The 27847-nt window shown below is 44.9% G+C and overlaps 1 protein-coding gene across 2 annotated transcripts; it reads right to left on the bottom strand.

The window, feature by feature from the left end:
* Positions 1 to 661: 661 nt before the first annotated feature.
* IL13RA2 (interleukin 13 receptor subunit alpha 2) lies at positions 662 to 27847 on the bottom strand. 2 transcript variants are annotated; one of them, XM_068696877.1, is made up of 10 exons: positions 27434 to 27847; positions 13808 to 13965; positions 10148 to 10299; positions 7858 to 8011; positions 7196 to 7316; positions 5004 to 5188; positions 3730 to 3887; positions 2816 to 2960; positions 2360 to 2462; positions 662 to 1496 (listed from the first exon to the last, which is right to left on the bottom strand). In XM_068696877.1, the coding sequence occupies exons 2-10, from the start codon at positions 13887 to 13889 to the stop codon at positions 1454 to 1456; spliced, it is 1143 nt and encodes a 380-aa protein (XP_068552978.1). In that variant the 5' UTR covers positions 13890 to 13965; positions 27434 to 27847; the 3' UTR covers positions 662 to 1453. The 2 variants fall into 2 exon arrangements, with proteins under 2 accessions (XP_068552978.1, XP_068552979.1); XM_068696878.1 differs by lacking the exon at positions 27434 to 27847 and adding an exon at positions 15705 to 15840.

The raw sequence follows: 27847 nt of genomic DNA on the forward strand, positions 1-27847 counted from the left end.
CTGCTGACTTCCTCCTGGTTCCTTTCACCTTCTCTGTCAGAGCAGTCGGTGCCATGACAAGTCCAGCTCCCTTCTCCAACCACTAATGTGCTGCATTCATCAAAGTAAAACACAGTATTTCCAATGTCGGTTGCTTGCTCACCAGTATTTTCTAAATTTAAAGCTATCCCATGCTGGCTGGCCAGAAGCCCCAGGAGGCAGTAAAGAGTAGATTAGTGTGTCATCAAAATATCAGCAATTGGGAAGCTTCATTTCTGCTCCGATCTGTGCATAGACCATTTTTTTCCCGGTGCTTTCCTTCTTTGATGTATCCCCAGATAACACTGGGTTGTTGCGTACTTAGCAGTGGAAGCAGCAGATAGTGATTGAATAATTTTACACTTGGATGTGTAAAACAGTGCTTGCTGTGTTGATTTGTGACTGGTTGGATTAATGTGGCTCTTTACATAGCTGGTTGATACGAACTTGATTTTCCCTTTGAGCTGCCTCTGTTCACAAGAAATTCCCATCTTGGGTAAATGCTCCTGCAAGAAGATGTGTTTTCTGGGTTGTTTGGATGAAATGAAAGCACAATAAATATAGGGGGTTGAGTTGGTTGGTTGGTTCATTTTCCTGACAAAAGTAAAATTAAAAAACAGAGACAGGCTTTGAGAACTGTCTTTTTGTTTGTTTTGTTCTGTTTTGTTTTTTTGTAGTCATTATCACAGGGGACTTCCTTAAAAGTCCATCAGTAATTTCATCAGCTGAGGGCATGGTGTTGAGAGACATCCTGGGTGCTTCACTGAATTCTAGTACCTGCACCTGCTTCCTGGAGAAATTTCCTTACTGCCTTTGCAGAAGTAACCAACCCTCCACTTCACCTTGTACCCATCTGTCCCTTGCACTGGCTGTGGTTGTGAGTTTTTACAGCAAAAATTTATCTCAAGGCCTCCCCACTTCAGCTTTGCAACAGCTAAGGCATATCAGTTAATAAAATAAATACAGTTAGCTCAGGCTCAGCACTTAAATACTATCAACACACTGAGGAATGGGGATTAAGAAGAGGTGAGAAGAAGAGTAATGTGCAGTGGCTGCATGCAGGCATTTGTACCTAGCTTTGTGTGAGGTGTTGCCCTTCAGTGTATGTCCTGCTGACAGATTTCTAGAGTCCTAAAAAAAAAAAAAAAAAAAAAAACCTTCAGAGGAATGTGTTATCTTTATTCATTGCAGTTTTCATGCCTCCTTTTTGTCCTTTGTCCTGTTATCAGAAACAGTTTGCTCCAGTCAGTTTACAACTCCTCCAATGTTTTCCTAGGTCCGCTGAGGACTTGCACTGCAACAGCCAGCCTCACAAATGGCAGCAGGCAGGGAGGACTCACTTGGGCTTTAGAAAGCTCTGGGCTTCTCAGCCATCCTTGGGATGATGTTTTGAGAGCAATCCATCAAACACAAGCGGTACAGCAGTCGTGAGCAGTTAGCATCCCACTGACATGTGCGTTGCTTTTTCCGGCGGGGTTCTGCAATGGACACAGACAGTTACCACCAGCACCAAGACAACGGGGAATGCACAGTGGCATCCCTTTCACACATCACAGTGTCAATGCAGGAAGCATTTGCTTTCCACTGATTTCTTGCTAGCATCTACACTTTGTTCAAAGTTCACAAATATTAATATTTGAAAGGTGTCTCAGGCTCCACGCATTCAAGTATAAAATTTGGGTTAGTTCATCTCTCAGAACAACGTGGAGATTTTTCTACAGCCAGTTCTCCCTCACTGGTAACATCTTAAAGAGCATATTAGAAAAGCTTTCTATTTGCTTACCCCATATTTTCATGAGGAAACGATATTATTATCAGTACCAGGAGATCAATTCTCTCTAAATGATCCTTCAGGCAGGAAGAAAATATCATCAGTACTAATAATTTGGGACCATCCACTGCATCTGCTTTCCCTGGGTGCAGCCAGTGACATTCATATGAATGCAAACAAGCAGCGCAAAGAGAGTGAGGCCTCAGCCCAGAAAAACAGCACTTCTTAAACACAACCAGGACAAATCTCTGCTGCCTGAGTGGTTTGGAGCAAGATAGTGGCATTACTTATGCTCTGAGTAACTTTGCTGCATTTAGTAGAAGCAGACTGGTTTTGTATGACCAGGTTTTGGGTCCCTGCTGATTTTATGGGCTGTTGTGAGGCATGTTGTGTCAGAAATGTCCCACTTACAGGGTTGCTTCCCGAAAATAAACTGTTGTTTAGTGTCCAATCTTAGCTCATCTGTTGATGTTTTTGTCTCTTAGTATTTAATAACTTGTGTAATTTACAGCCATGGTCTGATACACCATGTAAAAGCACATTGAACGGACAGGCTGATGTAATGCTTACCTTTTCTTGCACTGACCAATCAACATAAATATTATGAGGCTACTCGACAAACTCAGAATGACTGGAATGAGGATAAATAGCTGCTTGTCCTCTTCTCTGGACACTGCAAAGATAAATGATAATAAATAAAAAATTGTTACATTCCAGAACAGGTCATATTACCTCTTGAAAGCTTGGGCTCAGATTCAAGCTCAGCATGTCCAGGTAAATTGCTACCCTGCATATATTAATTTATTTGTTACAGACAAAAAATAAAATAAAATAAAATATAAAATAAAATAAATATTTTTATTTATTTTGAAATAAAATAAAATATTTTAAAATATTTTAAAATAAATGAAATAAAATAAAATAAAATAAAATAAAATAAAATAAAATAAAATAAAATAAAATAAAATAAAATAAAATAAAATAAAATAAATAAAATATTTTAAAAAGTTACTTTTGGTTCCCTACCAGAGAAACACTCCTGCGTCCATTCACTCCAGAAGCCCTGGTCGGCGCAGAAGATGTTTGTTCTCCCCCTGACACGGACACATGAAATGCGGCTTTGATTTACTCTGGCAATAGTAAAAGCAGTCTCCATTTGGGTTGACACAGACTGAGAAAGAAAATAGAGAACAAATGGCAAGGAGTTATGTGCAGCCACCAGTAGCTGTCTGGCACGACCTGATGTTTCTGAACATGCTCCCCAGGCTTTGCGAATCCCTGGATTACTTTTTAACAGTTTTGAATGGTTTCATAATAGTGGACCAGTTAGTGCCAGAAATATGATTATGCAGATAAACCTTCTGAAAATAGATATGTTTGGAGGGAGGAATGGGGGGGGGGGGGGGGGGGGAGGGCAATTGTGTATGTCACCGTTCATATCTGTTAATTTATGGAATCTTTCATGAAATTAACTACGAACACTCATATGTAGGATATGACAATTGAAGAAAGAAAATGTCCTTCTGACATGCCTTATGATTAAGTAATTAAGTGTCCCAGACCACTTCTCTGGAGAGGTTAGATTTATAGTTTCATTGGACCAAGTTGTGCTGCCAAGTTCAGGAAGACAAACCAAAACACTCTTTAAATTTCTGTTAAGACTTCCTGAGGTAACAGGCAGGAGGCCTGAGAAAGCTATTGCTCAGAAACTCACTATGAGTCTGTTACTGCTAAGGCAATCACTGCAGCTGGAGGGTCAGGGTGCTAAGCACCAACACACGCAGAGCAGCAGCCGGCCAGTGGCTCTGCACAGTCCACGAGCAGGGCAGCAAACATCCCGTCCCCAGCTTGGTGGCTTCCTGGCACGTATCCCCACCGCTGGCAGTGCCCCCACCTCCCCTCCCTTGGGCAGGGTGCTGTCAGGGGTGTGTGGTCCCTACCGCCCAGACAGCCTTGGTCTTGCCCTGCTCTTCTGCCAGCTGAACCTCATACTCCAGGCACTGGGGCGGCGTTTCACCACCCGGTGGGCTCCACACCACCCGGAGCTCCTCAGACGTAGACGTGGAAACCATCAGCTGCTTGGGGGGTGAGGGCTTTGCTGGAGGGGGGAAAGAAAAGAGAAGGTCAAGAGGTGCCATCAAACACATCCTGGTGGGAGTGGCTTCAGTTAATCAACCACCAGCCTCTGTCCCTTTTCCCCACTGATGGGATTTTTGAGCACCCATTGCTATCAGCCATGATGCTACAGGAGCAAGGACTTCGCCTAGAGGCTGGGTTGTTTATTTTAGCTTGAGACATGGCCAGGGCTTATGCCTCAGTCTGAGATGTGATGCGGGTGTTTCAAAATGCCAGCCTCTAAGTGATGTTCTTGGCACACTTTTCTCAGAGAGCAAACAGGCAATTTGGGACCCTGTAGTGAGACACCTCAATACTGTTGTCCTGACACTCTTTGCATCCCAGGAAAAGCTTGGAATATGTCATATGGCCAAAGCCACACAAGAAGCACATGGAAGCCCTAACTGAATCCAGAAATCCTGCTTATTAGCCCAGTGGGTTAACTAGAGTGCTAGATGTTTATCCCTTGACATTTACATGTGGGCAAATAGCATCAACCTAAGAAGTGCTCTAGCAAAAAGCGAGTCTTTCTAACAGGTTATGCTTCACGCTGCACTTTGTTTTCTTTCCCCATCTGTGACAGGTTTCAAACTCACCTTTGCTTTTTGTTCATGTGTCTCTGGCAGATCCTACTGCACTTTACACTTCTCCCCTGCCCTTAGCTTGCTTTCAACAGCAATGCCCAAAAACCTCTCCCAAGCTTACAGAAGCAGAGCAGAGAGCAGCAGCTTCAATTCCAGTCAGAGGAAATAAAGCCACATTTGCAGTTCTGCTGCTTGGACAAAAAAAAAAAAAGCTGCTTTGCTGTCTGCCCAGCAGACCATTTATGTCCTGAGTCATCTGGATGCTGAGCACAGCACTCCACAGCACCCACTGAAACTGCAGGGTGGACACTGAGCAGTGCCACTTCCTGCATTCCTGCAGACACTTGTGGAGACAGGTCCTGCTGTGGAGACCAGTCTTTGCCACAGTTCCTTCTCTGGGGAAAACCCATCCATTTGCAAGAGCACACTTTAGTTTGAGCCCCTCTCATGCAAGGTGTGAGCCTTCAGTGGCCATGCAGGTCTCCAGAGCCCTGCTGCTTTCCTCCCAGCCTTACCTAGGTTTTGAAGGCGCAGGGTGGCATACAACGGCCTCAGCAGGGTAGCTGCTGCTGACCCATTGACACAAATGCTCAGATCCTTATATTCTGCCTGGCTCAGGTTCTGCAGCATGCAGCCAATGTTTATACCATGGTCCTGGATGTAGTCATCACACTGCTCTGCATGGTCCAGGCCCTCATACCTAGCAGAAAAAAAAATCAAAACAATGGCAGTTAATACTTTTTTTTTTTTTTTTTTCTTAAAGAACAATTAATTGGATAGGAGCAAATGAACCTAAACCATGATCGTCTCCTGTGCCCTACGCACCCTCTACCTGCCAGAAGTAACTCAAAATACAGTGCTGTGCATCCTCTCACCTGGACTTCTGCTATGGGACAAGTGTTGGGGGAAGGAAAAAATAATATGCATACCTTTCTCCCAGGTTTGTTTTTATAGGCTGTGGCAACCTCTCTGCAAGCCCTCTGCTGGAGCACGAGAGACCTCGTGAGGGGCCACTGCACGAGTGGAGCAGGGGCAGGCTCTGGCCCCAGCTCATGAAGACACCCATCTTCAAGCAGCCTCTGGCTCTGGAGTTACAGGAAGGTCTGCTCCCAAGCCAAAATGCAGAGGTTTGTGGCAGATAACATGTGCCATAAATGTGAGCGTGCTAACGGTAACAAGCTGTTATGGTTGAATGTGGGTAGGTCCTCTGCATACACGCAACTGTGTAATGGAAACCCAGAAGGTGGGATCAAAGAAAGGGTTTGCTGGTTATTAGCGATTGTGAAACAGTAACCCTGTCCTCCCAAACTGCCTCCTGTCTCTGGGGATTACTTCCCAAAGCTGGCCCCATCCTGGAAATACCGCCTAGGGCTTTCTATCATCTTTTTAATGCTCCTGCTGGGTTATTTCCATTTTGGTAGGGCTGAATCTGCCCTCTATATCCTACGCCTAATAAAAGTTTCTCTGCAAAGCACATCATCATGTGGGAAAAACCTCATGTGGTAGTGCTATAGAAAAGAACTCACAGGGATCAAAGGCTACCAGGGCTGTGTTCCCACCCATTCTTGTTATACAATGGGACCCAGATCCAAATGCTTGTTTTTGTTAGAGGCAGTTAAATAAGGGTGGGTTTTTTGGTTTTTGTGGGTTTGGAGTTTGTTTGTCTTTAGAAACAAATCATACATATCCATGGTGTGTTTTTTTTTTGTTGTTGTTGTTTTGTTTTTTCAAGCAGACCTTTGTAGTTGGTAAAATTGTTTTAAATTGTTTCGAAGAACATTTCCAAGAGCCACACAGAAACTATTTTTATAAAGCAGCTATGCTTTTCTTTACAAGTAGCCCAAAGGCATGAAACCAAATGATTTCCTAACTAGTCATCTTTACCATAGTATCACAGGAAATGAAGCACAAGTGAAGCATTTAGTTTATCTAAAAACATTTAAGTCCAGCTTAGTTTTTATTGCAGAAGAGTCATTAGGCAGTAGTATGAAAGAAGTAACTAAGAAACATTGATTATTACTACTTCTAGACAGCTCTTTTGCTTGGATGAGATTTGCTTGTATGAAAATATATTTGAGAAGTAAAAGTGTTAGTGCCAAGAGTGCCTGCTCTTCGTATAGGGTTCACTGAGCCTTGTAACTGCCTGCCTAATCCTATGCTATAGAGATATATGCATTATGAGCAAGAGAAATGCATGGCCCGAATGGTATGCATTGAGTATGGTATATTGAGTGAAGGAAAAGCACAAGGCCTTGTGATGGCCAACATGCAGAAAGCACTTATGCAGGAGTATAAAAAGGAAAGGAGGAAGAAAGCAAAAAGAACTGCTCATTTAAGATCAGCAGTAGGTTTTAAGGAAGGCTGCCCAGAGCTGTGGAGCCAGGCTGCTGCCCTGCACACAGTGACTGCTCCCAGTATGGCGCTGAGGAAGATGTGTGTGTCCCATCTTGCCTTGAGCAAAAATGCCCAGAAGCCTGTTCTCTGCCTCTCCATGCTGGACACAGCTCCTGGGGAGGGGCTGGGAAGAAGCAGGATTTGGGGATTTCCCTGACAGAAGGCACATGTTGCTTGGAGTGTTATTCTAGGTGGATAACGTAACGGCTTTGCCAAACATAAAAGCGTATTTTCCATTTTAGTACACTGAGTGATTCAAAGTAAAGTTCACTTGATTGCTTCCTGGCTGTTTTTCTATTTTGCTGATACATACCAGTAATATAGACCGTAATGTACTCCGCGAGGTGCGAGGAGACCTGGTTGCCAAGTGCACTTGAGGTATTCCCAGTCATGATAGATGCAATGAAAATTCTGAACCTCTGATTCCAGCTTTCCTGTCAAATGAGAAGAAAATTACCACCATTTAGCAAAACACTAGTCAGAAATACAATTTTACAACTTTGAACAATTGTGTGCTGCAGTCAAAAGACAAAGAAGGCCAGTCACAATCATCAGATAGTTTTGCTGCCAAGTGCTCTGTTTCACATAAAACTCAGTTTGCTGTGGTTAGAGCAGAAATATGTGTGACTGACCCTATCATTCCGCAGTGGAGCTGTTGCAGGGAAACCCAGCAGAGACAGGGTAAGGACAGAGTCTTGCAGCAAAGCGAAAAAGGCAGGAGATGCTGGTTCTGATTCTACCTCTTCCCATAGCCTGTTAACACCTGACGGCAGGGGACTCATTGTGGTACCTTGAGAAATGAGCCCCAAGTATCCAGTAAGCACAACCACAGCCATGGACAGCAGTGAGATGTCTTATACCTCAGCAAGCTCTGCAATGGCTTAGCCGTCCAGCAACCCTCAGGCCAACAGTGCTTCATGCAACAGGCTCATGCAAAGTGTGAAGCCGCACCAGGTACAGAAGGCTGCTCCTAACCTTGCAATGGCACCTGAAAGGTAGCATAAATCCATTCACTCTGCACCTCCACGTCATTGGTACACCGTCCTTCAAGCAGGGTCTGTACCTTCACTTCAGCAGTCCTGCTGAGGTCAAATCCAACTCTGAATTTTAGTTTCCTGGTAAAAATAACCTGGTTGAAAGATAGACTTTATAAGCACCTCTTTTGTCACTGAGCTGCAGAATTACCTACCATTGCTAACTCTCTACCTGATAGTAGGCTCACGCGTTAGTTTTAATGTTTCATTTCATTTTAACCCTGCTTCTCCTACCTAGTGCTTTTCAGGCACTCTTGTACAACCAACTCTGTTGTGGCTTGTTCTGCCCATCCTCACTGTCTTTGAGTCCCTCCACCCCAATGACAAAGAAGATCAGACATCTAGGCATTCCCACCAGCCAGGAGCACCCAGGAAGGTCTGACAAGGACAATGACATAAATCCAGATGAAAATCATATTTTTGGGAAGCGAGGTAATCAGAAACAGAAGCAAGCTGTATCACGAGGAATTTGTTCTTGTGAGTAATGGTTCACATAGGAAAGTGCAACCACAGCCAGCAGGGCTGGTCCAGCGTCCTGTTGTGGTGCAGGAGCCGGGTGATGCTGCACTCCCAGGGTTAGCCCTCTGTGAGACAGCTTTATGAGCATTCCCTCTAAAGGTTTTCCGTTTTCCCTCAGGATTAGTCACCCTTCCCTTAAACGGGAAAAAGTATGTTGGCAAGAGCTGCAGCAAGAGGGAGAAGGAGTCATATTGACCCAAAGAGTAACAGCCTGTAAAGTGAATATGCTTGCTGCAACAGGAATTTGGTGCAGTGGTAGAGCCCCCAGTTGGACTTTTGTCAGCAGTCACAGAGCTTAAGAGCCCTGTTGAGCCACGTGTTTCTATCAGACATTGCTGACTCTTGCTTTCTCTGATGTTCCCATAGATTTATTTATTTATTTATTTATTTAAACCAACTTTTCTGTATGACCTTATCTGGCACCCAGATTTTGGCATGGTGTCAGAGGTGACATATTTCTCTCTTTTGGATCTGCTTTGTAAACACTTTTATTACTTGTGATTTAGGGAATTCTTACATGGTCTTTTTAACTGCTTTTTTTTTTTTTTTTTAATTATTTTTATTGCACTTTTTAAATGTCAGTTAAAAACATCTTGGAAAAATCAGCACAGCTGCTTGCTGCTGCATGGCTCAAAGCATGACTTGCGCATAAAGAGCAACTTCCCATGCCCTGGCAACTGCAATGTCCCACTAAAACAGGGAGGGAGGCTCCGTGCTCTTCCCCTCATTCGAGCTCCAAGGGATGGCTGGGCTCAAAGCCTTTGGTTGGTGGCTGAACACAGCCTGGCAGCCTTGGCTTTGATGCCTTGGGTGGATGAAGCAGACAAACAGCTCACATAGGACCTGCAGAAACCATTCACAGAAAGAGGCCAGGGTCCACAGTACAGCTAACCTGGTATGCCTGCTTCTTCTCTCTCTCTAGTCTCTTGACCCGATGAGCTTTCTAGCACTCCTGCATTACGGTTGTGCAAAATCTTCCCTTTCATGAAAATGAAAGGATTTTTTTGGTACTCCTCCGTATCGTGTACCAACCAAGCAGCCTACCACTGGGTTTCCCCTTGCCTTGCTCCATTTCCCTCTTCTAAAGAATCCCACAAATATTTCAACAATCTTTCCTGTACTGTGTCTGTCTGCTGTTGCCCTGCTACACATCAATGAGATAAGACTGACAGTTTTATCATTTTTTTATCATTTTTATCAGAGTTGAGCTGCAGTCAAACATATCTAAAAAACAGAAGTAAATGTCAATTAAAAGCACTCTTCTGAATTAAAGCAATGTTAAAGCATTAGGATAATTAATGAAATGTAATTCGGTAATTATTTACCATGCTGCAACCCTAAGGATATGTTGATATTGCCTGAGTTCCAGTTCAAATGCCTGTAAAGACTCTCTAAAAAGTATAGTGTCCTTTACAATGAGGAATGGTACTGGATATCGCTTTATTACTTTTGTCAGTAAGGGCCACACCCTTTGATACAAATAGCCCCTTTTCTAAGTCTCACTACTGCTGTTCTGAAATTTCAAAACACATTCCTGTCTGGCAAAGGTTTTGAAGCACTGGCCCTATGGAACGGAGTCTGCCTTTTCCATGGGAAGTTGGAACTGCTATTTTGCCACTGTCCTGCTGCTCCCTTAAAGGCAAACACAAACCTGCACAAGAAATTAAGGCAGAACAGTAGCAATATAAAAGGAGTAAACTGCGTTCTCTTACCTTCCATTCTCTGTCACCAGTGTTACGGTATTCAAATTTGTATTTTACTGTGCACTCATTGAAGGTTTGTACGTTGGGTGGAGGTTTCCACTCTATATCGAGAGAACCTAAAAGCCCAGGATCAGTGATCTGAAGGTCTTGTGGGGGAGCAACTAAATTGAAAACAAAGCAGAGGGTAAAACAGGTTGTTGATGTAAAGAAAAAAAAAAAAGAAAGTCACTAAATTTGATGAAATGAAAAATGCAGCTGCTGGGTGCAGAGGGAAGCTGGGTGGATGTTTAATGGCCTTCACTGAACAAACATGCACAACCTCACCTCCTGCCTACGCAAAAACAAACAGTTCTTGCTGATACTCAAAAAAACAGTCAAGAACCATTGAAGAGGGACAAAAATGCCACAATATCTTTGACACTCCCTTTCAGACTGTTATAAAAAGAATTGCTGTCCTGGGATGAACTTTCAAGCCCTCTAGTTGCTCACTTATAACTTTTGGTATTCACCAAGAGCTGTGAGGTCAAGTATCCTTGCTGGCATTGCATTCAGCACGTATATCACGTATATCAACATAGGATGACAGATCACATCATGCTGTCAGAGAAATGTATATTCCTTAAGTGTAACAGAGACAAATCGCCCATCTTGCTTTAAATACTCTTTTCAAGCTTATTGAAGATTAATGAAAGAAACAAGATAAAACCATACAGAAGCACAAAAGCAAAGAGGTAAAATCATTCTTATTTTGGACATCTGTCAGGTATAAACAACAAATAAAAAATAAAAGTGCTTTTACAGTCAATAGAGCTTTTATTAAAATATTGTAAGTTGGTACCATGTGTTAATAAATCAGTATATTGTGGACGAATTTCAGAGTAACTCATGCTTCCTAAAAGCTGAGCTCTGTATTGAGAATGCTGTTCACATGACAAAGCTGTTCAGATCATTCTATTTTATTAGTTCAAACAAAGTCAATTTTTGTAACAGGTCATTTTTCTCCATGTATGCTGTCTAGCAGTGATATTATCCATTTGGGTTTCTACATATTCATTACATGATGCATGCTTATCTTGGTGACTTGTAGTCCATCTCCCGGCAGCGGCAGTCTTGCATTGCTGCCACGTCTCTGAGAGTGGCCTCCAGGGCACTGGCTTCTCTGCCCCCTTTTTTGCCCCCCTTTTTTGTCTTAGGGTTTAATTTTTAGTTATTTATTTATTCATTATAAATCCATTACAAAGGAAAACCCTGAGAATACCTTTAAGTGGAACACGTTGATATAAATCAGACTTTAATGTGCTCTTTAGAAAGTCTACAGAGAACATTACTGAAAGATGTATTTCTCCTGAGGAAGCCCTCCTAAATGAAACACTTCACAGGCAGCAGTCTTCAGGTTCCACATTTCCCAGCATGTAAAGCTCCCTGGGAGACTGGTTGTTATGTTAGATGTCGAAGTAGGATATCATGGCAATGTATTTAGGGAGGTGCTGGGGCAAGGAACAATAGATTATAACAATTCGGAGGAGAAATAAATGAGCTTTTATGTATTTTTCTGTGTAAGAAGTAAAACACTTTGCCTCCCACCAGCCATGAGTCCCGTGAATGCAGCCTGGGTTCAGAGGGCGGCTGTGGGCTTGATCCAGCTCCAGAGGCAATGGGGCATGGCCCTGCATGTGCAGCCCCTTCTAACCAGGGCTGTCCTGCTCATTCCCACATCGCCTCACAAGGCCAGGGGGAGGTATCACTACGCTATGGCAGGCACAGATTTACCAACATGGACAGAGGAGGGGAGAGTAGGAGCATAGGCAGCTCTATTGGTGCAGAGTGCCCAAGCTGGGCTCTGGGTGAGTATCAGAGCTGGGACAGAGGGCAAGGTGAGGGCGTCTTCTGGTTTGCAGAGAACTTCTGGTTCTTTGCAAACCTGCCAAAACTCCAGGAAAGGGAGACGCAGCACCAGCAATTAACTGAAAACAGAGCTTAAAGAGGCACAGCTGCTAAAAAATGAATGAATGCATGTCCAGAAAGGCCATTTATGGTCACAGGAATGAGGGAAACAGAGAGGAACAGGGATGTTCATCACACACAGGCCAGCCCATGCTGAGAGCTGCCAGAGCTGCTGCGAGGGAGGACTCCCACAGCCCCAGCACACCATGTGTGAGCAGACAGCTGGCCAAGCTCTGCAGGCAGGACTGGGAGCCTTCTCTTGCAGGAATGAAGGTTGAGCCTTGCCTGTATACAAACAAGCAAAAAGCTACTAGCTTTTGTTTGTGAGTCTCATATGAGACTTGCAAGAGAGCAGTAGGTTAGGCCAAAGTGGAATTTCTGTTTCTCTGGAAACAATAACACTCTGAAATTTGTTTCCATCCTGATTTTTTTTCCATAAGCAACATTTTTTTTCTAACAATAGCAACTGTAAACAGTAATTATTGCAAAATAAATTTCAAACAAAATTAAAGTTCAGTGGGAATGGAAAATCTTTGTTTTAGGGTGTCACTTGCATTCTGGAATTCAATTGTTTTATAGATGTCAACGCTGTCTCTTGCAGTTTCTGTTTTACGTTCTTACAGGACATACAAATCTCACTCACATCATTCATGCAGAACACAGGACTAAAAACACTCTATTTTGTCATCCAGCCTTGAAGGAAAGCTGCTCCTGAGTGTTTCTTGAAAGAACTATCTCCTTCTCTGTGCGACTTGCGCTGCAGTGACTCATCTCCCAGTGTGCTGGATGACAGCTGCAGCCCCCAGGCCATCCCACCCCCAGTGCTGTGCACTCTTGCTCCAGCACCACTGCTTTGATGACCAACCGCCAGCACATTCTTACTGAAGGTGTGCGAGACAGCTGCCTCCTGCCACCGCCATGCACTATGCAAACGGTGCAAGGGGCAGAGGGTTTTGTAATTTTTCCACCTGCTTTACAAGTGGGAAAATGGCAGCCTACGAGCTATCCCCTGCTCTTTTATATCTGCATTTCTTGGTTTGGTCAAGGAGTAGGGGTGCAGGTGACATTAACATTTTGAGAAACACGTTTTAAGGGCAAACACTTGCTCGCCTGGAGTGGCAGCATCGTGTTTGCTGGCAGCTTCCTGTGCATGCTGGCTGGCAGAATGGGGAGCCTCTTGATGCCCTCCCAGCCATGTTTTCACCTCTACAGTGCACACTGGCGGTGGAGGGCAGGGCCAGTCCTGCTAAATGGCCCTCTAAAGAGGGAGAGCATCTGGAAGTGAAGCACCCATCCAGTGACCGTAACGCAGCAGAGCAGTACAAGAGAGTTTCAAGTGCCACTGCCATGGCCAACAACTTTCAGAGCAATATTTCTTACAAGAATAAATTATTATTCTCAGATTATGAATTACTTCTCTGTTTCTTACACCATGCACAGTCTGTACAGCTGCAATCACACTCAGGAGCATTTATGTACCTAGGTGGTGTTTATAAAAGCCAGCCCTATATATCAAACGATATATTCACTGCACAAGAAAGGCAGTTTCTGCTCCCTTTGAAGTTTCCACTAAACACACAATACATTTACGCAATTGGTTGCATATTTATAAATCTGACCCTTGCTACAACAAAACAAGCCATGGCTGAAGATCTACCTCTGCAAAGAGCCCGCGCTAATGCAACGCACGTGTGAACAGGAGCCCAGCGTGGGTGCTGTAGTTACCTGCTGTCTGCTGGGAGGAGGAGGATGCCATGCAGCCCCACACCAGTGCCAGGGTGAAAAGGTAAATCCTCCAGAAAGCCATCAGAAGGACTTCAAATGTTCGGGGCAGCAGGTATGCAGTGTTGGAAAAGCTGTCCTTCGACGCACAGATAGGAAGGCTGGAAAAATGAAGCAGAGTTGAAAGGTTTTAACACGGTGGTGGGGCTCTGGAATTCCCTCTGCAGGGTGTGCACAAGCAACAATTGTCTTTTCACTCGTTTACCAAGACAGATTAATCATTTCCCAAAGGAGTTGTGGTTCTGTGTTTTTTTTTTGTTTGTTTGCTTTTTTTTTTTTTCATTTTTAAATTTTGGGGACAGCAACACATGGATGACTTTAGCTTCATTCAAAATAGTTTCTGGCTAGCTAAGCACATTCTCCAAATGAAAGTCAGTCTGCAATCATCAAGCTGTCTGCAGCACATCTTCTATGGAAAGAGTGAGGCAGCCAGTCAGCCATCCCTCCTTCTGGAGGGAGTGCCTCCAAACAGTGACATTTTTATTAGAAAACTCCAAATCAGAATGCTTGAGACTTTCTTTATCCAACAAACAAATGCAATTTACTGAACTGTCACCAGCAGAGCTTTCCTGTTTCAGGATTTGGTCAGTAAAAAGAAAAAAAAAAATCAGAAAGAGGGTTTCCTTTCTAATTCATCCTTCAACAACAGAAAAAAAAAAACGATGTTAGCAATCTCTGTGAAAAGTCTTCTTTGTTAAAAACAATTTTGAAGTGAACAGATTTATCTTCCAAGCAGGTCTGCTGGAGGGAAGATAGGGCATGAGAGGGAGTATGGAGCAGGTTTTTTTTTGGGGGGGGGGTGTCCTCCTTCCTTCAGACTTCATGCTGGAGAGGGCAGGAACCACTGCCCATGAACACACCAGCTCAGCCAGCCTCCCTATGGCAGAAAGCACATGCATTACAGTTTACATATATATATATATATATATATATATATATAATTAATTAAGTATATTATATAACTTATATTTCTTTAACTTTTACATATAGATTAGCTATAGATAGAGATGCATGTCTGTATAGTGCTTAAGTTCTGCTTGTGTAAAATTACAATGGCACACAATGCATCCCTGAGCTTATTTCAGATTACAGACCTGGTATTTTGTTGCCTCATATCCTTGGATATAAAGGTTGGCTCCTGGGTGGTACTCAGGCATGCCTACTCTTCAAACACCCAGCTGCTGCGTGACAATACAAAACTGGCAGAGCTTGGGAAATCAGAGGGCTGAACCAACAAAGACCCCATCCCACTGAACAAGGAGAAGGGCATCAGTTTGCTCGGGGGGGGGGGGGGGGGAGGAGGAGGGAGGGAGTATGAATTAACCAGAAATCCTAACTGGCAACACATGGCTGTGATTAAAAACATACTATTTCAGAAGCTAATTTTCAATTAAAACCAACCTCAGATCTTCCCAAGTGCTCCACATGAGTGTAAACAATACCAGTAATTTTTTGGTTTTACTGTAGAATGAGAAGGGAAAATTCCAGTCTGAATAAATGAGTAGGATTAGTTTGTAACATGTTAAACAGGACACAAAGCTTGTGTCACTAAAACCTATCAGATGGGATGTGTGTGTAAGTCTTTCCTTCAGAAAGATCTCATAATTCAGTACAAAGATTCTGTGATAAAAGAGTGGGCTTAAAGAGCTGTGAAAGCAGCGGATATAACTCACATCTGATGAATAACAGCACCCAAGGACTGAGCATGAATCTTAATGGAAGAAGATTGTCTCCATTTCCAATTATGGTTAGTTTTAACATATTTGCATAGATTCACAAGGCAAATAAAAATAAGCAAAGGTTTACACAGAAAGATTTAAAACCAGTGAAGAGCTCTTACCTGCACCTCTGCTAAGTACAGTGAAGCCCCTCTGCCTCTGGAGGGCTGAGCTCCTCCACAGCCTCGTGGCTGCTCTGCTAAAAACTTTGCATTTCTTACAACTTCAGAGGTTTTTAAAGACCTCTGTCTGTTCTCTTCAGGGATCAGATATCACACTGCAATGTTACGGCACTTGCCACACGGTCAGAAGCTTTATTAAGCTAGCAGCTTAGCCACTAGGGAGGACAATGTCAGGATTTATGATCTGTTGGTGTGAATTGTTGCCATAACTGTGCTCGGTAGGTCAAAGGTGTGTTTCAAATATTTTAATAATTCATTAAAATAAAAAACAAATAGTGTAACTGGCACAGGCTGCCTGCCAGAGGCTGCCTGAACCCCTGCAGTGCTGAGGCACAGCTGTCCCCAAAACCTGAGAGCACCATCCCCATGCAGCACCTTGTCCTATGCATCCCAGCTCTGGTCCCACAGGGACAGCCCTGGACTGGGCTATCCCATGGCCTCTCCTGCAGCTCTCTGGCTCTGCTCACCCACAGCACAGACAGCTGTTCCTGCCTCTCAGGGATCTACAGGAAATATATAAAATCATCCATCCACTCCATCCTTTTCTGCATTGTAGGTATATTGGCACAGCTGGTCACCATAAGCTTCATAGAGCATTTCATGCCCCTGTTTACTTTATCCCTCCTTTGCAGCATCATCCAGTGAGCCGTCCCACCTCCCAGTCCCTCCTGCACCTTGCTCAAGCCCTGACTTAGGTTCAGCCCACAGCATCCTTTGCAAGGACTGGGTACTTCAGCCACACCTGGTTTGACCCCACTTAAAGTTCTACTACCCAACACAAATTGCTGTCCTTTATGCAAAAATAAAATAATAAAATAAAATAAAATAAAATAAAATAAAATAAAATAAAATAAAATAAAATAAAATAAAATAAAATAAAATAAAATAAAATAAAATAAAAATAGTTTGTCTCCCTATTGCCTTATGTGAGGTGAGGGAAATTGATTGCAGCAACTCCCCTGCAGGTGGGACAGTAAATGATGTTTTGGAAAGTGGAGCTGCAGTGCGCGTGCCCTGACAAGTAATGGGCTGTGGCTGAGGCTGAACGCATCTTCCCACTGCCAAATTTAGAAATATTGAGAAATGGTGATGACATACTAAAGGAACATGAGCAACAGTTTCAGGAACAGAAGGAGCACTTCTTGTCAGGAAGAAAACAGCTCTAAAAGCACCTGTACAAGACATGTTGTATTGGTGTTTGAACTGATGCCCAAAAGAATGTGTTATTGCTCCCCAGCTGGAGTCAATGAGAATGTTCAAAGCAGCAAAGGATCAAGCCCTTTTCTACCTGTCAGTTATCCTCACGATTCCACTGGGAACACACACACACAGACATACACAGTTGGACAAGGTATATCAACCAGCAATGCTAAGGAAAAAAGTGATCCCATGTATCTTGTTATAACAACTACCTCCCAGAAGAGACACCAACTGTGTGTGCACAGCTTTGAAGGCAGAGATGCAAGAGCAAGAAAGAGGACCACTGGGTTCTGTTGGGCTCTGGCAAAAGGGGAACTCTGAAGTGGCGACCAGGAAGTGAGTGACCCACTGCTGTCCTGACCTGGGGTGGCATGTAGCTGGAAAACAGCCCAGAAGACCTTGAGAACTTTGCTCATGATTGATCACCATGTGAATGACTGCTCTTCTTCTTTCTCAAGCAACAAGCTGCAGAAATGGGTAGTACAGACCCTGCTGCCTAGAGTATCCGTTGATTTTTATTTTTTTTTCAAGGGGGAAGGGAGGTCATGGGTCTGTTCTCCCTTCATTGAAATTACACATCTCTGGTTGTTTCCTCCTTGCTTTATACAACATGAGGGGGAAAAGTTCCTTGTTGCTGGTAAATGTATGTCCTTGCTCTCAGCGTTATGCAAGATGAGGTTTTAACATTGATGTATTTTCATTGTGTAAGCTATTTTAGAAGAAAAGGTCACATTGGCCAGATCATTTAAAACAGATGAGAAACATTTGCCAGTAGGGTGAATGCCAGTTCCCAAGTGCTAGAACTGGGTCAGTTCCTGAGAAAATTAGGTTGGAAAAAAGCACAGTTGGGCTTTGCAATAACAAGGCTCAAAGCCTTGGCCGACGCCTTGGCCTATGCTTGACAGCACCGGAGCACACATGGAGGAACAACGAGCTCACAGTAGTGCTGAAAATCTTCTGCACATTCACAGCCCCACCTGCTCAAACCAGCTCCCTTGCAAACTGAAGGCATCTTTCTTTTCCTCTCCATGTGTTGTGGCACTGGTACCTCCCCCAGACGGTGCTAATGCAATCCCCAGACTGATGCTGGAGGAGGTCATCCGAGGACAAGCTGGGGAGGATCCCTGCCCTTTTCCAGCTATGTGGAGCCAAAGCACAGCTCACACAGCAAGTGGGAGGTGGCTCTGCACACCTATGTAACACTGTGTGCTCATACCTTGGCTTACACTGATCTTTTCAGTGCCATGCTCCCCAGATAGAGCAATGCCCTGGCAAGCTGAGGGAAACACAGGGCAGAGCCCTTCATGTGCCTGAACAGAGCCTCATGCCCTGAGCTCAGGGCAGGGACAAGCAGGTGATTTGCGTCTTACTAAGCATTCTGCAAATGAGGTTAAATTGTGAAAAGCTCATGAAAGAAGAAATCTCCTGAGTGACAGTGAGGACTCCCTGGGTCCCCTGCTGGCCCTGCACACAGCTGGGAAGGCGTTCTGGCAAAGGGCCTTAGTGCTGTGGTTGGGATCAGCTCCCCACGGCTGTGACCTGCACCCACCTCTCCTCAAAGCTTTCTGGTGTTTGTGGCAAGACACAGGTGTGCCCTGCAGTGGGTGAATTGGCAGGGTTTTTTTTCTGTTCACCTCCCTGATGTGGCTGCCTTTACCATGAGGACTGTGATGGATGTATTTGGAAGTGCTGCCAGCACATTCATTTCTTTCTTGATTGAGACTCTGGGAGGTTTGTTAGGTCAGTGAGTAACTGCTGGAGTCACTTTGTGCTCATGAAATTCTCAAGCGAGCTTTCCTTGCAGAACAGGAGTCACTGTTCCTCCAGGAGCCTGGCCAAGTCCCAGGGCACTGCAGTTGCTCTACAGGGGCAAGATTAGCAAAAGAGGCAAAAACTTGGGAAGGCAAACTTGTAAAGGCATCTCCAGGCTGAATAGGAAATGTTGAAGAGAAGAGAAGTCCCTGGGCTTAGTCCTTGGCCTCGTTCAGATTCACTGAGCAGGTGCATCCAGACATGTAAAAGTGTATATGCAAAAATTCACTTTGATTTTGAGGAAATAGAGAGAAACATCTTTGCTAAAGCCTCTCCTTGCAAACTGCAAAGAGTATGGTAAAGGTATCATTGCTGGAGCCAAGTCAAAAAAGATGGGCCAAATCCTTTCTGGTTGAAATATGTTTGCTATTGTTCATCTCTCTTGTGCCAAATTGGTTTTGTCAAACAATCCATTGCCCTTCTATGTAAAAATATTGGGATTTGATAGTTCAGAATAAAAGCTTTCCACTTTACAATTCAGCTTCATGTTAAGTAGCTTCCTATTCTGTGAAATTGTCCTGGTTTCAGTTAGCACAGAATTAATTTTCTTCCTAGTAGCTGGTGGAATGCTGTGTTTTGGCTTAGGATGAGAAGAGTGCTGATAACACCCCGATGCTTTAATTGTTGCAGAGCAGTGCTTATACTAAGTCAAGGACATCTCAGCCTTTTGCTCTGTCCTGCCAACGGGCAGGCTGGGGGTGCAGTAAGAGCTGGGAGGGGACAGACCCAGGACAGGTGACCCAAACTAGCCAAAGGGGTATTCCATACCATCTGACGTCATGCTAAACAATATATAGGGGTGGCTAGCCGGGGGGAGGGGGCCGGACTGCTCGGGGTTAGGCTGGGCATCGGTCAGCGAGTGGTGAGCAATTGCATTGTGCATCACTTGTTTGTACATACTATTATTACTTTCCTATTATCACCATTGTATTATTATTGTTATTATTTTTATTATTATTTTGTTATTATTATTTTCCTGTCTTATTAAACTGTCTTTATCTCAACTCACGGGCTTCACTTTCCATTTCTCTCCCCCGTCCCAGAGAGGGAGGGGGGAGGGTGAGCGAACGGCTGCGTGGTGTTTAGCTGCCAGCCGGGTTAAACCACGACAGCCTTTTTGGCGCCCAACGTGGGGCCCGAAAGGTTGAGATAACGGCAGATCTGACCAGAGTGTGTTAAACTAAAATTGGTGTAAGGATTAGACCTGCTTAATAGTCACTTGTCATGATGCTGATTGCTTTAATCTCAACTCTGCTGCGCCTGTTTTCCAAATTGAGTATTATAGTACATTATTTTCCGTATTTGCTCTCTGTCGTGTTGTTTATCCTCTCCGGGCCCTGGTTTCAGATCATTATGGTGCTGTGTGTTGTAGCAATGGCTTATGAGACGATAAGATACCTGGTCATGACTCTAACTTGTTATTTGTATTCAGTAACATCGTCGACTCTGTACTTTGGAAACAGTATCTTGGAAACTGTTAGCAATTATACCTATTGTTTTTTTCCATTAGGGAGTCAGTCTGTGGAGGGGAAAGGGGAGGATATTTTTCCTTACTTGCTTACTCTCCCTTTCTCCTTCACCACCCCTGTATCCTCCTGGGTCACTCTGCCTTCCTCCTTCACCACCCTCTTATCCCCTGAGCTTGTCACAATAGCTCTCCAAGATATTGAATATTTCTGGAATACTCAGAGTACCATAGTCTTGTTGTTCTGCCTCATGAATGCACTTCAGATTCTGCTTATAGTTAAACAACTACTTGGGAAGCTCTTCCGGAGATGTGCCCGGAGGCAGGATAGTTGTGGGTGGCAGGGAGTATGGGCGGATATGGGCAGGCATCTAGAGCAGTTGGCACCCCCAGTGTGTTGGAAATTCACCCCTGAACAATGGCAAAATCCTCAAAAACTGGCAGAATGCTTGAAAAAAAGGTGTCATGATTCTGGCAGTTCTAAAGTAACACAAATCATTGTAACGTGCTGGGGCCTGGCTCATGCCTATCGAGCTGCCATTGATACTGCTATCAACTTAGTGACAGACCCTGCGGCCACTCCAAGCCCTGTGACAGATCCAACGGCCACTGTGACCCCTACGGTGGACTCGGCAGCCGCTCCAGATCCGGTTCCTGCAGCCGCTCCAGATCCGGTTCCTGCAGCCGCTCCAGTCCCAGCTCCTGCAGCCGCTCCAGCCCCAGCTCCTGCAGCCGCTCCAGTCCCAGCTCCTGCAGCCGCTCCAGTCCCAGCTCCTGCAGCCGCTCCAGTCCCAGCTCCTGCAGCCGCTCCAGTCCCAGCTCCTGCAACTTCTCCAGTCCCAGCTCCTGCAACTTCTCCAGTCCCAGCTCCTGCAACTTCTCCAGTCCCAGCTCCTGCAGCCACTCCAGCTCCAGCTCCTGCAGCCGCTCCAGCTCCAGCTCCTGCAGCCGCTCCAGCTCCAGCTCCTGCAGCCGCTCCAGCTCCAGCTCCTACTGCTGCTCCAGTCCCAGCTCCTGCAACTGCTCCAGCTCCTGCAGCCGCTCCAGCTCCTGTGGCCGTGTCAGAGAAACAATCTGTAGCAGTGCAAGTTGACCCTGCAGAGGGTATTCCAACCCCTGTAATGGGGTCAGAGAAACGAGCTGTAGCAGTGCAAGCTGACCCTGCAGAGGGCATTCCAACCCCTGTGGCAGACCCTGTAACAAAGTCAGAGAAACGAGCAGTAGCAGTGCAAGCTGCCCCTGTAGAGAAGGTGAAAAAATGGTATAGAGATTCAGGTCGTTTAGAACGCAGAGAGTCTTCTGCCAATCCAGGCAAGGCTTCTGCCAAAACTAAGTATAGAGATGACGAAGATGATGACGACGATGCTGGGCCATCAAGGATTCAGGAGGAGGAAGATGAGGATGCCGAAAAAGCAACAGTAACTACCCGAAGCCTAAACGAACGTGAGCTACGAGATGTGCGAAAAGATTTTGGTCGCTGTATAGGTGAGCAGCTTGTCACCTGGCTGCTCCGGTGCTGGGACTCTGGAGCCAATTGTGTGGAATTAGACGGCAGGGAAGCCAAGCGGCTGGGATCCCTTGCTCGAGACGCCGGCATTGACAAAGCAATTGCAGATGGAGCACAATCCACCAGCCTCTGGAGGCGTCTCCTCTCAGCTGTGAGGGAAAGGTATCCCTTCAAGGAAGAACTTTTATGTGTACCAGGCAAGTGGACCACTATGGAGAAGGGAATCCAGTACCTGAGGGAATTAGCCGTACGGGAAGTGATTTATGAGGATCCAGACCAGAGACAAACATCCAAAGATCCAGATGAAGTCAAGTGTACACGACCCATGTGGCGGAAGTTTGTACGGAGTGCACCATCATCATATGCCAGCTCATTGGCAATAATGGCCTGGAAAGAGGATGAGGAACCCACAGTGGATGAAGCGGCTAAACAACTCCGGCAGTACGAAGAAAGTCTCTCCTCTTCCTTACAGGCCTGCGTCTCAGCTGTGGAGAAACTTTCTGAAGAGGTCCACCAACTTAAAGAGAATCTATCTTCCTCCCCACCTGACCCAACCAGTGTCCAACGACCGAAAGAGAACACCTGGGAGAAAACACTTTCTGAAAAGTTTCACCAACTTGAAGAGAGATTATTCTCCTCTGTACCTGTACAAAGCAGTGTCTCAGCTGTCAGGGGTAGGCGTTCACCAACACAAGGAAGACAATATGGTGGGTACTCACCCCGTGCCACCCTGTGGTTTTACTTACGAGACCATGGAGAGGACATGAGAAAATGGGATGGAAAATCTACCGCGACCCTAGAGGCACGGGTACGTGAGTTGCAAAAGAAAACAATCAGGAAAAAGGGATTCTCCGAAAAGTTTGCTGCTCCAACTTCCAGCAGACAGTCCTTCAAACACAGAAACGAGGAAGATTCTGACCAGGATTAGGGGGGCCCTGCCTCCAGCCAGGGGGAGGAAAGGGACAATCGAGTTTATTGGACTGTGTGGATTCGATGGCCTGGCACATCACGCGCACAGAAGTATAAGGCTTTAGTAGACACCGGTGCACAATGTACTATAATGCCATCGAGCTATAAAGGACCAGAGCCTATCTATATTTGTGGAGTGACAGGGGGATCTCAGCAGTTGACTGTATTGGAGGCTGAAGTGAGTCTGACTGGGAATGAGTGGGAAAAGCACCGCATTGTGACTGGCCCGGATGCTCCATGTATCCTTGGCATAGACTATCTTAGAAGAGGATATTGCAAGGACCCAAAAGGGTTCCGGTGGGCTTTTGGTATAGCTGCCTTAGAGACAGAGGGCATTAAACAATTATCTGCCTTGCCTGGTCTCTCAGAGGACCCCTCTGTTGTGGGGTTGCTGAGGGTCGAAGAACAGCAAGTGCCAATCGCTACCACAACTGTGCACCGGCGGCAATATCGCACCAACCGAGACTCCCTGATCCCCATCCATAAGCTAATTCGTCAATTGGAGAGCCAAGGAGTGATCAGCAAGACTCATTCACCTTTCAATAGTCCCATATGGCCAGTGCGAAAGTCTAATGGCGAGTGGAGACTAACAGTGGACTATCGCGGCCTGAACGAAGTCACGCCACCACTGAGTGCTGCAGTGCCGGACATGCTGGAACTTCAGTATGAACTTGAATCGAAGGCAGCCAAGTGGTACGCCACAATTGATATCGCTAATGCATTTTTCTCCATCCCTCTAGCAGCAGAGTGCAGGCCACAATTTGCCTTCACTTGGAGGGGAGTCCAATATACTTGGAATAGGCTGCCCCAGGGGTGGAAACATAGCCCTACCATTTGCCATGGGCTGATCCAGTCTGCACTAGAGCAGGGGGAAGCTCCTGAACACCTGCAGTACATCGATGACATTATTGTGTGGGGTGACACAGCAGAGGAAGTTTTCGAGAAAGGGAAGAAAATAGTCCAAATCCTTCTGAAAGCCGGTTTTGCCATAAAACAAAATAAAGTCAAAGGTTCCAGCTACGAACAGAACATTTGGGTATTGAACAGCATGTTTTATTTGATCCAAAGTGATGGTTTTTCTATTGCCAGTGGGAAGAAAAATCAATGACTTATAAAAGCCTCTTAATTGCCTCATGTTTCAGGGAGGCAAGTCTCTTTTATACAACTTGCATTAAACAAGCTCTTTCCAGGGCGCCAGAATAAGAGAATCAGCAATTCAAAACAGACCTGTTGCCTCCAGCGTAGTAATATGAATTGCACAGAAAAGGGTACATCAATGCCAGGAGACGTGCTGGAAAGAGGAGCATGATGCCGTGGCGACAGACTGATTGTTGCAAGAAAAATCCTTTCTTTGCATTAATAAATTAAACACTCGTGGCTTCCATGGGACTCCAGGAAGTAATAAAGGGAATCCAGATTCTTCAGCAGTGCCCAGTGTCAATATTTATTCTTGTGGTGAGTGGAGTCCTCAGTTTTCCCTCTGTGTCTGCTGATGAGTATTATTGGGGACTAACCCTGGCTTGGACATCTCAAGGAAGGGACAGCAGCTGTTTGAATGTGCCTGCATTATGCAAGCCAACTAGGCAGCTGCTGTGGAGCTGGCACGGCTGACCACTGAAATTTTTGCTTTCAGTGCAAAGGAAAGAGGGGAGTGCTGAGAGGATGAGGGAATGCCGGGGACAGGCATGCTGGAAGGGGACCGGGAGCAGAGCCTGGCATGCCAGAGCCCAGACTTTGCCCATAAATACATCAGGGATTGATGAGAGGCACTGAAATAAAGACAGAAAGCCAGCATAGCAACAAGTGCTAATAAGCTGGTCACAAATACATCCAGGCAGAAATGAAAAAAGAAACTAAACGCAAAAGAAACTACAGATTATCTCTGTAACAGGAAAGCTCTGAAATATCTCTCAGCAGGAGCTGAAGGGACAAACAGCCAACCCACATACGCTTGCTGACCCAGCTGGGCAATGGGGTGCTTGTGACAGACCTGTCTGGCCCTAGCACCACAAATACTGGGTACAAGACTGAACAAGGAGCTGTCCATGAAGAGCTGCAGAACAAATGCTGCTCAGTTCCTCCCACCAAGTGCACCTCCACTCCACAAGCGCATCTGCAAGCCCTCAGCTGGGAGGCTGCCTTAGGGAAGACCGAAGCCTTCCCACCATGTGGCTTTGAACCCAGGTGATCTAGTGAGTTTATGAGGAATGGCACACCTCTTAAATCTTCACACAATACTGACGGAGCTGAATCCAGCTCAAGCAGCAGTTATTGTAACTGTCAGGAGCAGGTTCCCTTTGCTGGCTGCTGTGGAAAAATGTGAGAGTCTAGCCCAGTGCTAAGACCCTCAGATGTTACATCTTCAGAAATCGAAATGAAGAGTAAAAACTAAGTTGGGCTCCTGTCTCCTCCAGGCCAGTTCTCTGCAGATGCACTGGAGGACATTTGCAGGCCAGGTGAGAATATGAGCTTTTCCCACTTGACTTCTTTATCCTAGGCAATTGGATTTTATCTAGTTATTCACAACTGACCAGTAATTTATGTTGGAAGAAAAAAAAAAAAACAAAAAAAAAACATGCAGAATGGACCCCAGCCCAGTGTTAAAGAGTAGGCAGCTTCCTGACAGACATTTACAACTTTCTACCTGTGCAGCAGGATTGGCCAGCCTGGTTCCCAGTGCGAAGCTGCCTTTCCATAAAATCCTCTCTCCACTTGCTCACTAGCCCTACGTGACAATCAGCAGCCAGGCGTTCAATAGCTACTTCAGTGCCAAATACTAGGGAGAGGGAACATCCCATCCTGCCCCAAACGGCCTCCCCTGCTAAGGGTGGCTGAGCCCTGTGAGGGCCACGTTCCGCCTTTTGCCCATGAAGGCAGCTGGTCGGTCTCACCAAGCTCCCACTCCTCTCCAGCCGCCTGCCCGGCTTCCTGCCAATATTTTTTCCCAGCAGTGTTTACCCCCAAGAGTAGATGTGTGCTCTGCCTGTGTGCTTTAATCTTTCTAGTTTAAACCACCAGGTTTCACAGAACAACAGTAAGTAGTTCCAAGATCATTTTCAAGTTGCTCCAGAATTAAATAAACAAATGAAAGAGTTGCTATGAAAGCAGAGCTTTTAATGCTGAGTGCTCTCACAGAAACTGGGAAAGCAAGCCTGGCAGTGTGCAGCCCACTGCAAATCAGCCCCACAAGCATTTCCCTGCAGCCTGCCCAGGGTACAGTGCATGGCTGGATCCAGCGCTGAGAGCCACAGGAGCCAGAGCTCCATCTCAGCTTTCAGACCACCTTAAAATAACAGTAACCTTCAAGGCTTTTGCATCATTTTTTAAATTTGAATTTTCCTTCACAAGCCTCTGAGCCCTCGGGACAAGCAAAATAAGTTTCCCTTTCCTTCTTTAAACTCTATCCAATGTCTTGTACTGGAAAGTTTAGCAGAGATGTTGGCAGAGGTCCCTCTGGTGTGATCACTGTGCAGTGGGAGCCGTAAGTGTAAAAGACGGATATTCCGTACAGTGTACTGCCCTAACCTTGGTGCCAGAGGATCTGGCAATTTCCACTCGCTTCATTTTTGCCTCCCCATGAGTGGGATCTGGCAACTGGAGTCAGCAGGATGAGCTGACATCGCATGAAGCCTCTGTGCCTGGCAGGCCAGCTGGCAAACACTGGAGAAAGGGCAAAGTCTCTAGATCATTATCACGGACCAGCCTTTGATCTCTGAGCTGCAATCCTGGATATGAAACAGTATTTACCCTTAGGGGAGATGGTTTTCCTACAGCACAGGGTGCCTTTGGAATGGACAGCAATGCCGGCCCATGCTGCTGTGCCTTGCATGTCCCATACAGTGGCTCAGGATGACCCATGCAAACACTCCCAGCCCCAGCCTCTGTGTCTCTTACATAAAGATCTTACAGGTGTTGAAAGGTGCATTGCTGGATGCTTTTATCAATGGTACAATGTTTGGTCCAATGATAAACAAACCAAAAAGAAGTTCTTTAAGTTAAAAATAAAATTTAAAAATGCTGAATTGATTTTTCCTCTGCAAAAGGAATTTTTTCCCCTGCAAATAATTTGAATTTCACCTCCCTTCCCCCCAGTAAAAGAGCAAGCATTATACCAGAGAAACTGCTTGGCCCAGAACACTTAGACTGCAACAATATCTACTGACATTTTTATTAATGAGTCCATGCTGATTTAAGACAAGCCTAGATACTGTTTTATTAAAATCTATTTAAACATGTCCATAAAAGGAAAAATATGGGATTTTATACATTTACATTTATGTTAAGAGTGACTACAGAAAGGATTTCAAAACAGCTAGAATGTGGCTTGCAGGGTATAGAACAGGTATCAGTTGCAGCAACAGTAAATACAAAAAAAAAAAAAAAAAAAAGAATTATGTCTGTCTGTAAGTCTGTAAACTTGCAATTCAATCATCACCTTCAACTCTCTGAGCAGCCAAAGTTATTTCAAGAACACAAACACCATTACCCTTAAAAAAGAAAGAAGTACTGATGGAAAACTATTTCAAATTCATATAGAAATGCTAGTAAGCACAAATCAATATTCTGTATTACACCTGCAAAGGTATGCTGAGTTTCAAAAATACACAACAATATAATTACAATATAAAAGAGACAAATTCTCCCATTCCCATTTGTCTAAATGCAGCAGAGAATGAGCTGCTGGGATTTAATGCTGATCACATAGTTACAGCTTACCGTAACAGTTCTGGATTTTCCTTTGAGCCAGGTAATGTGCAAGATGAAAATATTCACTAGCTGTAAAAACAAACAAACGAACAAAAAAAAAAACCTGGAACAGGAAAAATGAATAAAAAATCCTGCATATATTCCTGTTTCTAGAGAACAAGTTTCAAGCAGCTGCATCTGAACAGCCAGCCTGGAAGAGTTTAGTGTATAGGATACACATGAAGAAATAGGGAAGGAAAGACGACAACTGCTCCCTGCCCACGGCAGAAGTCTGGCTCAATATCCCCTCCCAGATAGCAAAGTAAGCACATTGTGCACGTGGGATATAGTAAACAGTCCCACACCAGCATTTGAGGGATTTTCCTGTCACAAGATGTATTTTGATCAGAGAATCCTGATTTATGCAAACTGAAGTGTTTTGTG

The sequence above is a fragment of the Anas acuta genome, chromosome 13 (genome assembly GCF_963932015.1).
Source record: "Anas acuta chromosome 13, bAnaAcu1.1, whole genome shotgun sequence".
NCBI lineage: Eukaryota > Metazoa > Chordata > Aves > Anseriformes > Anatidae > Anas > Anas acuta.

Bases quoted from the DNA above. Each gene is read 5' to 3' on its own strand.
- IL13RA2 (XM_068696877.1), bottom strand. From the start codon at position 13,889: ATGGCTTTCTGGAGGATTTACCTTTTCACCCTGGCACTGGTGTGGGGC. The intron at 10,300-13,807 runs GTAACTACAGCA...TTTTCAATTTAG, and splicing joins CTCCTCCCAGCAGACAGCAG to TTGCTCCCCCACAAGACCTT. The intron at 1,497-2,359 runs GTAAGCATTACA...TGTCCATTGCAG, and splicing joins ATTGGTCAGTGCAAGAAAAG to AACCCCGCCGGAAAAAGCAA.